Source organism: Brachypodium distachyon, chromosome 2 (genome assembly GCF_000005505.3).
Source record: "Brachypodium distachyon strain Bd21 chromosome 2, Brachypodium_distachyon_v3.0, whole genome shotgun sequence".
Taxonomy (NCBI): domain Eukaryota; kingdom Viridiplantae; phylum Streptophyta; class Magnoliopsida; order Poales; family Poaceae; genus Brachypodium; species Brachypodium distachyon.
In genome coordinates, this window is record NC_016132.3 from 7,513,471 (window position 1) to 7,522,904 (window position 9,434).

Below are 9,434 nucleotides of genomic sequence, written 5' to 3' on the forward strand. Positions count from 1 at the left end.
CAACACTATATAGTTGTTTTCGACCAATTTCGTGTAGACGAACCCAGTCATATTCTTGGATTTATCACATAACCCATGGTTGAAAAGGTCAACTTTGTGACTCTTCCAGCTCATCCGAACAACCCTCGAACTACTTCAATGATCCAACCCCATAATTTACCGTCCTATTTTTGTTTTTTATTTAGGGATTCACCGTGCTAGTTTGTCTTGCTAAAGAAAATTGATTTTGTAGCTACTGTACTGTCTGCTTGATCAAAACGAGAATCATCGTCATTGCATCTAATTTTCCGTGAACAATAGTAAAATTGCATGGAAATCAAGGGCGATCCTGCAGCTGCCCTCCTTCCATAAAAAAAATATTTTCCCTAATATGCCTTTAGTTGTGTGGGATTTGTTAGCACTTCTACCCGTTTTGTCCTTTTACTGGGAAATACTACTCCTTTGGTCTCCTAGTATTTATAGATTTCAGCCTTTAGATTTGCTCGATGGAAGGCTCGTATTTATCCATCCCTACCGTAAAAAATGTCATCTATTGGAGCTCTTGTCTTTTCAAAAATACCAAAGAAGATTGTGGTTATTGGAGCTGGATACATAGGTCCGGAGATTGGTTCTGTCTGTAACGGGCTCGGGTCTGAGGTTAAACGACAGGCTTTATGCCTTGCATCTTTGCTAGTTGTCCTACATGTTTGGGCTAGAGTTTCTACAAAAACATGTGTGGGCTAGCGTTACGCACTGAATCGTCATCTTATTAGCAGTTTCTATCCAAGCAAGCATTTGGATGAGAGCCAATGCTAGCTAGCAGCGGACAATGCAGTTCCGGTGTCTTTTTTTTTTTTGCGGGTAGTATTGGTGTATGTTGGCGCATTCTATCCCCATCTTTCTTTTCTTCTAGGTTTCTTAATATACATTGTCTGATTTAGAAAAACAATAAATAGGTAAGACTGTCCCTTTTTTCCTCCCAGCATTGGCATGCGGTTTTTTTTTGTGTGTGTGTTTTCTTGTCTTCGAAGAAGATCAGTGCTGGCTGATTGTACAAGTGCCAACAACAAGATATACTCCGTAGGAAAAGGTGTCGGGTGAGAAAACAAAACTGGAACCCGTTAGCATTTAATTTATCATCGGCAAGCATGTGGCGTGGGTGTCGCCGCATCCACAGTCTGTCTATATGCTTGAAAAACTGACTGTTGATAAATTGTAAAAGCTTGCTAACTACACAATCCCAAAAATAAACCTTAATTGGACATCTGAACGTTGGATGGCATGTTCTGTAAATATTTGTTGGCCCAGATGGTTTGGTCCAAGAGATCTAGCTGCTCGGGAAAGATAAGGTTGTGTGAACACGGCTGGAATACATTGTATGGCAGCTGATTCCGTGGGCCCACACGCCCGGTCGCTGATCCGAGTTTCCGGTGAACTGGCGTAGTTCTCTCGTCTGAGCTCCAGCTAAAGGAGGCGAAAAAGAGTTGGGAACCATGCTATGCAAACGCCTCCGCGTTCATGAGCTCGAATTGATCATAGGGATAAGTAATTACTACCTCAGTACATCATATTTCAGTGACATCGATCATATCAAGCTAATATGTTCCACCTAATACATTATGTTCCATCCAACATGCATAGCAGAATCATATTAGAAGATTCTTCCCCCCCATTCCCTCAACTCACTAGCCACATCAGAAATAGGAGTCATCTTTGCAATCTTCGAGTCCATATTGGGATCAAAATAGATCCAATCTTCTGGCATCGGGCACATCATATCAGAATTAAAATCACACGAACTGATAATAAATTCATTCAAAGTGCCGTGTAGTCTATGAGCCATTTGCTTGAAATCCTCGTAGCACCCACAGTATGTCTCATTATATGGATGCACAATCTTTGCCCCGTTAAACTCACAAGGGAAGCATCGAACTTGCATCAAAACAAATAGAAGAAATTGGATTATTAAGGGAAGGAAACATATAATAGAGCACACATCTAAATCATATTATATGTCCTGACTTGGCATTTTTATCATTGCTTATAGAAACTTCGTGACATGTCCTTGTACATGCAATATGTGAATAAAACCTACATAGTGCCAGATTGGCACACTGCCATGCCATAACATATATTTGCTATCGAAGCCCATACCCTAGATTTTTCAAATATCAACTTTAGACACACCACTTCTGGATATACATATTTGCTGATTCTTCTATAACAACATGAAAAACACGCCCAATTCTTGTAGTTATATCAAGCAATAAAGGCAAAGTGGCAAACTAACAACAACTCAGCTACAGTTTAAAATACTTCTATGCTATCTCTTATAACTATATTAGAACATACTTATCTGGAAGCAACTTCTTGTCGACATATACAACTTAAGAAAAACTTTTATCATAATAAAAGAAGTAATATAGATCTCTGATGTTCAGATGATGGAAGTAACCTCTTGTCGTACTATTTATAGATAAAAACAATGAGAATTACTCATGTACAAACATCTTATAGTCGTCTGAATTTTAACTAAAAAAGGAAGTCATGGTGTCCTTCTAGCATGGTTTTTTAGTCGGCAACTAGTCCCCTAACCGGCGCAGTGATGGCAGCTTGCTGCTGCGACTTGACTCGCAGAGCAAGTCGCGTGACCTGTCGGCTAGTCCTGCGATTTCATCGACTAGCCACGCGGCTGGGAACTACACGTGCCTCGCGACTTGACTTGGAGAGGGGAATTTTTGGGGAGGGAGAGAAGGCATGTAGAGGGAGAATCGATCTGCTCCGCCATTAGTGTGGCCACGTGAGGGGAGAAAAAGCATGAGGAGGGAGAGAAGAAAACTACGGCGGCTGATTAGTCCCGGGGAGAGGAAGGCACGAGGATCACTTCAATCTTCGTGGATGGTCAGGATGGCTTCAGTTCAGGAAGTATGGACGGTTTAGATGGCTTAAAAAGCTAGGGTTTTTTTAAAGGGCCTTTTGGGCAATGGTTGACCGGCCCAGCCTGAAGTCGTCTTCCTCGACGCGGCGGCTCTGAAGTCTACCGCTGCTGAGATTCCAGACGTCAAGACATTCCTTCTCTCCACCCTGGACCTCTCCTTCGAGCTCACAGCAACTGTGCCCTCGAGCTTCCCCTCTGCCGCAACTTCCCCCTTTCCTCTCATGCTCCCTGCTAAACCCCCATGGTTACTAGGCTCAGCTTGGGTTGATTAGTCGAGACTAGTCTCCGACTAATCAGACCAAACTCCAAGTCTGTTGAGGGGTGACTCAACTTGACTTCTAGACTTGAAAACCATGCTTTCTAGTGGAATAAAGTGTTAAGGTGCATTGGAAACAAATGCATGTTGTGGTATGTATGGAAAAGCAATACATGTTTATAACCATGCTAGCACCTAGCACCGTTTTCTTGATCTTGTTGAAAACTCAAAAATGACACAATGAAATTGCCATGAGATACCAGCATGAGAACAGAGGGCCGAGAGCGTACCATTATCCATGCAAGAGACCGATACAGGGGTGCACCAGGATGATCTTGCCTGCTCCTCTTTAACACTATTGCTACATTGCGCGAAAAACAGTTCTGGAGCTGTGGCAGCAGAATTTGGTCCCACGGCTTTTGCCAAAAAGTTGATATGGGAGTACTCAAATTTGAACTTCTTCATAGCAAGACCAACACTTGACCCGTCAGGTACCCTTGGATTCACACCGCAAATGACATGAAGTTTATAGTGCACCTATAAATAAATAGGTAACAAGGCAGAACAGGGCAGCCAGTTAGTGAAAAAAGGATGGAAGCAAATGGAAGTAAATTAGTGCATGTTACAATTCAAAAGCAAGAAAACATAAACACAGAAGCAAATGCACCAACCCCTTTTTGCTTAGAGTAGTTGCTCAATGCCGCATTGACCTTTCTGACAAAGAAGTTTTGGTCACCCTTAAATTTTTTCCGACACAGTGAAATAAACTTTTTCTGGTTTTTGCTCAAGACCCGTGACACCAGCTTCAGTTGCTTAGCCTGATCTTCAGATTTGGTAGCGTAAGATTTATGTGGCAGAGCCGTGGTGAGGCATTCAACAAAGCCGTTGGTGAGTGTACCCTGCTGTATAGCTAACAACTTGGAGGATTCCATGCTCAAGGAAGATGTGGCAAATTTCACCAGCCCGGCAGGGTCAGGGTGCCACGAAGCAAATGCTGCTTTCTTATAGGCATCGTGGTAATCGTCACACACAGTATGACCATGTTTTTTTGCCTTGTGGATGGCCTTCCAGACATCAGCATCGCTCCTGAACAGATACCAGACAGCTTCGTGCTCCGTAAGAGAGGGGAAGCAGGTGCGAAAAAAGGCAACAAGGCCGTAAAGGGAGCAGCATTCGACACGTGCAAGCAACTTTGTGCATATCATGTCTACCTTGAAGTGCAGCTCAAACTTTTCATGCGTGGGGAACAGACGGCCATACCAGATGGTGTTGAGGATAATGTTGGAGACAGGATCTCCCGGGCCATAGCAATATCCACCCTTGAGAAGGCTGCAATGGTGAAGCTTGCGCAAGCCATCCCGAGGCAGCTTGGCAAGTGCCCGTAAGTAGAGCCCACGCATCTTGCCGAGGAGCAACAGCTTCAAAGACTGCAAGTATCTGAATGTCGACGGAGACCCAGGCCGCTTATCTGCCATACTCCTCCCCTCTATGGATTCTGTGGCCGTAGCTGGCTGCTCGTTTCTCTTCTTCCTCCTCTTACGGAGATCCATTGTAGATGGCTTCTCGTTTCTCTTTCTCTTCTTCCTAGCACAGAGATCCAGTGATGGGTTCATGAGACCAATACTCTCAGTGGGCCCTTGGCTGAGCAACTCGGCGAGGCGCTTAACTGTGGCAGGTAAGAGAGGGAATTGTCCTGAAAAAAGGGCAGCGACCTCAATCCGTCGAGAAGCCACAGTGAGCACCGCTTTCACCAGGACATCTGGTTCAGGATGCACCGCAGACACACCGGCACATTCCAGGGCGACCTTAGTGGTAAGGGAGGTAATGGTGAACGCAAGCCTGTCACTGCGCCTCTTGTTACGATCTCGCTCGATGAGGCCCACAGCGGTGAGCAGGTCGGCCCTGGCCAGGCGCAGGTAGCGCAGGGCTTCAGTATCCGCTAGGTAGCGGAAGTGGGTGGTGAGGAAGCAAACAAGACCGTCCAGCGACCGCCGCGCGACGGTCATACCAGGGGACTTGTGCCGGCAAAGTGGTACTCGGAAGACGTATTTGTCGTCGAAGTCGGTGAGGATCTGGGAGAAGACCAATTCCTTCGCCTCCTGCGCCTCCTCCTCCTCATCATCATCATCATCGTCGTCGTCGTCGTCGTCGTCGTTGTCTGATCCAGTCATCGGTGAAGGGTCGTGGTAGGCGATGGTGTTGGCGATGATGTTGGAGACTGGGTCGAGGAAGCCGAAGCAGACGCCGGCCTTGAGGAGGGGCGGCGCCAGCGAGGGGATCGCCCGCATCGGAAGCCGATCGAGCGCCGCCTTGTAGAAACCATGGATTTGATCAAGCAGAAGGCATATGTCCTGCTTCAAGCTCTCGTTTGTGAGGCCAGGAGGACAACCGTCGCCGATGCAGCGATCACGCTTGCCATGCATGTCGATTTCTGATTATTATTTTCCTCGCCGCCGGGAGTGGGCTCCTGTGGGGGAGGAAAACCTTTTTTTTTTTAGAAACGTGGGGAAGGAAAACCTATTTTTTTTTAGAAACGTGGGGGAGGAAAACCTAAGAAGATAGAGGTCGGCTTCCGCGTTTAATTGGGCCGGGCGGACTATGCAGGCCTCAATTCACGTTGCCACACCTGTCATTTTAGTTGTGTTTTTTTCCTTCGTTCGGCCCACACATTTTACCCTTAACGTGTATATATGTGACAGATTTTACTTACTGCTGTCAGGTATTACATTTCTCTCTAAATGATTTGGCAGTTGGCCTTGTTTAATTATAGGAAACTCAAATCATTTAACAGGATATAAAACAAAACGTATCCATCAATAGTTTGTACTAGATGTTCTCTATGTCAATCATAAAGCTAGCGCCCTGCAGGGCTACATCAACAACTATGTATGCGGTTTTCTTCCAAAAAGATTTTCATGTGCGAGCCTCACCCCTAACTATCTTGTTGTTGCTTGCTGTTTCAGGCGAAGGCTCATCCGGATAAAGAACGCCTCACCAGTTTCATGGCCGTTGACTGCCCCCTCAGGGGAAAGGCGAGCACTATGTCGGAGTACAGTGCGAACGCCCCGCCTGAAACCTACGCCACCCCGGCTGACCATGCCAAGGTCATAGGCTACGCGGAGGTGTTTGAGGAGGTGCACGGCCCCAGGGCTGATCCTAACCAGCACGACCTGGATGTGGAAGTGCTCGTGAGGGCAGGAGAAGGCATGAAGCACGGTAGGCTGGTCTTCGGGAACGGAACCATTGATCCGAGCACCATTCCCAGCCTACCTCACTTGAAGGCTACTTCCATGAGCTCGAGTGCTAGTATACGCAGTCGTCCAGGTGCACGGCAGTTCTCACAGCAGGTTAGTTGTTCTTCATTCACCAGCTCGTGTGTTTTCGCATTTCATTGTAACGACAACGAACTTGTAATGGCATTGCAGGAGGTGGAGAGTATGGTGGCGGCTCAGGTGCAGGCTCAGATGGAGGTTTAGAGGCAGGCTCAGAATACTCAGATCCAGGCTCAGGTGGCGGCTCAGGTCTAGGCTCAGATGCAGGCTTAGATGGCTCAGATGCAGGCCGCACTGAGGGCTCAGTATGACCACCTTAGGGTATGTTTACCGCACATAATAGCCAAGAAAGCGTGGTATTAGTTCCGTAACTGCAACTCTTTGTCTTTTCAATATGCAGCCGTACCTCGCCGCCACCTCTCAAGAGCCGCCTACAGCACCACCGCCGTTCCACTTGGGGTTTGTCAATCTCCAGATTGACCATGCTCCACAGCCTTCTCCACAGACTCCGGTGAGTTCACTCCAAACATTTCAATCTCCGTTCGTGACTTTTTCTTGTTTTCGTTGAGGGTTGGGGTCAATGCCTAATCATCGGTGCAACAGCATCAATCCAGCCGTGGCTCGAACGACCCTTCTTCACTCGCAAGCTTTGCTGGAGGCAACCCTCCTGGCCAGTTGTAACAGCTTGAGAGCAACCCTTTTCCTTTTAAGCCCTTTTGGACTGTTTTGTAATTTAATTGTTGTCATCGTCTGTCATGCTCATGTCATCATAATTATTTTTTGCCATGTCATTAGCATCATGTCGCATGAAACTACTTTCGTTTGCACGAAGCTATCTTTAATGTGCTTGCTTTTTCGCGTGTTCGCAAAAGGCTAAAACTATTTTTGTAAAAATCCTAATTTGGTTTGACAAAATTAATCCGAATTTAATTAGACCTCCATCTTGTCTCTTATCCTTATTGCGAAAACAAAATTTGCAAAACTTGTATTTTGTTTGAGGGTCTTGTTGGCCCAAAAGCCCATTAAGCCGAACACTAACTTTGCCTATAAAAGCTAATCCGTTTTTTTTCTTTTTCTTCTCCCATTTTCTTCCCAAGCCGTGTGCCGCCAGCTCTTTCTTCTTCCCTTCTTCTTCCTTCTTTCCCCGTCGCCCGCGTTCGCCCCGCCGTCGGCCGCCATCACCTCGCCGCGCGCCCCTCCTCCCCCCCTCTCCACCACGCTGCCGCGCGCCTCCCCTTTTCTCCTCGCGCGCCGCCCAGCTCCCGCTCCGCCCTCTGCTTCCCCGGGGCCGCTCTCTGTCCTGGTCGCGCCGCGAGCGCCGCCTCTTCCCTGGCCTCGCGCGCCGCCTCCCTCTGCTCCGCCGCTTCTCTGCGTCCCGCGCCGCCTGGCCGCGTCCGCCCCACGCGCGCCTCCCCGTCGCCCCTCTCCACGCGCGCGCCACGCCCACCTCGCCGCCGTCGCCCCCTCACCTGCTTCCTCGCCGGCCGCTCTGCCCTCTGCGTCCCCAAGCGCCTCCCCTGCTTCAGCGCCGCCAAGCCGACCACCCGCGCCGCCCGCCTGCTGCTCCAGCGCCACCACCTCGCGCGCCTCTTCCCCTGCTCCCGTCGGCCGCGTCGCCCGCCCGCCCGCGCCTCCACCTCGCCCGAGCCGCCCCCTCTCCTCCTCTCTCCCTCTCCCGTGGCCGCCTCGCCGGCGCCGCCTCTCCCCGTCGGCTGCGCGCGCGCCTCCCCCTTTTCTCCGGCTCCGCCCTCAGTCCCCCCGCCTGCCCGCGCCTCCGCCTCCGCCTCCGCCTCCGCCTCCGCCTCCGTCTGGCCGCCTCCACCTCGTCGCCTCGTCGCTGCCTCGCTCGCACGCTGCTTCTGCTCCGCCCGCACCTGCGCCTCGCCGCTCGCCTCGCCTCCGGCTGTCGCTTGCTGCTCGCCAGGCCCAGCCGAGCCCCCTGCTGGCCCATCCTCTCCAGCCTGCAGGCCCAGCTTGCCCAAGACCAGGCCGAAGCCATCTCCAAGCCCAGCCGCCTGCTGCTTGCTGCTTTTGCCACTGGTGCTTGCTGTTTTGCTACTGTGCTGCTGCTCCGTGTGTGCCGTGTCGCTGCCCAAGTCCGTGTGAGCGCGTGAAGACCGAAGAACCTCGGAGTCGGAGCCATGAACGACTACGACCGTGACGATTGAACAACTACTTCGCCTACGACGGCTACATCGTGAACGACTACTTTTCCGTGAACGACTACGTCGCCTACGTGAACAACTACTTGGACTACGTCGACCACGTGTACGACTACCTCGCCCGCACGACTACTTCCTCTACGTCGACTACTTCGTCTACCACGCGACGCCGCAACGAGTCCAAGGTATAACGAGCGACCGTCCCGTGGCGTAGACTCGTAGGTTGCGAATATATGAAATGTGTGCGTTGTATGAGATGCCCGTGATTGTACCGATAGTATCGATATTTGCAGGTACCTCGTTGCCTTTGGCATGTGCAGCCCCGACCTAGTCGGATCCTTGTGTTGTTCTTGTCTTAAAGCATGCATCGCACCTATTCATGTCCTTGTCATGCATGCTAATACAACTATCACATTGTTGTGTGTAGTTAATCAATTAAACTCTATTCCTTGCGTATGGAGTTGTTTAGATGCTATGTGTATTGTTTTCGGACTCCATTTAACTTGGTAATCGTATATCGGATTTACTTTCTGATTCCTTAATATGTCATGCATCATCCCTATGCCACGCATCATTCTTTGATTGCGCATATCAGTTACCATGTGTATCGTGTATGCTTATACTTTCTTTTTATGTCGTGTATTTGCTTTTTCCTCGCTAGCCTTCGATTCCTACGACGAAGACTACACTTGTGTTCTTCTTTCAGGATCCTTGCTCGATTCCGGGCAATTGAGTACTCCAGGCAAGCAACCCTTCCTTGACCATGTTGATTATACCTATTGCTTCTTCCTCAGTCTTGCATTAAGTTACGATCTCAGTCTTGTCAC

At 49.2% G+C, this 9,434-nt stretch overlaps 1 protein-coding gene across 1 annotated transcript; it reads right to left on the bottom strand.

The window, feature by feature from the left end:
* Positions 1-1,528: 1,528 nt before the first annotated feature.
* LOC100838579 lies at positions 1,529-5,620 on the bottom strand. The gene is made up of 3 exons (XM_010232417.2): positions 3,845-5,620; positions 3,464-3,710; positions 1,529-1,911 (listed from the first exon to the last, which is right to left on the bottom strand). The coding sequence occupies exons 1-3, from the start codon at positions 5,594-5,596 to the stop codon at positions 1,631-1,633; spliced, it is 2,280 nt and encodes a 759-aa protein (XP_010230719.1). The 5' UTR covers positions 5,597-5,620; the 3' UTR covers positions 1,529-1,630.
* Between the last annotated feature and the right edge of the window lie 3,814 nt (positions 5,621-9,434).

Coding starts and splice junctions, on each gene's coding strand:
- LOC100838579 (XM_010232417.2), bottom strand. CDS start 5,596: ATGCATGGCAAGCGTGATCGCTGCATCGGCGACGGTTGTCCTCCTGGC. Junction 3,711..3,844: donor ACTACTCTAAGCAAAAAGGG/GTTGGTGCATTT, acceptor ATTTATTTATAG/GTGCACTATAAACTTCATGT. Junction 1,912..3,463: donor GGTCTCTTGCATGGATAATG/GTACGCTCTCGG, acceptor TTTTGATGCAAG/TTCGATGCTTCCCTTGTGAG.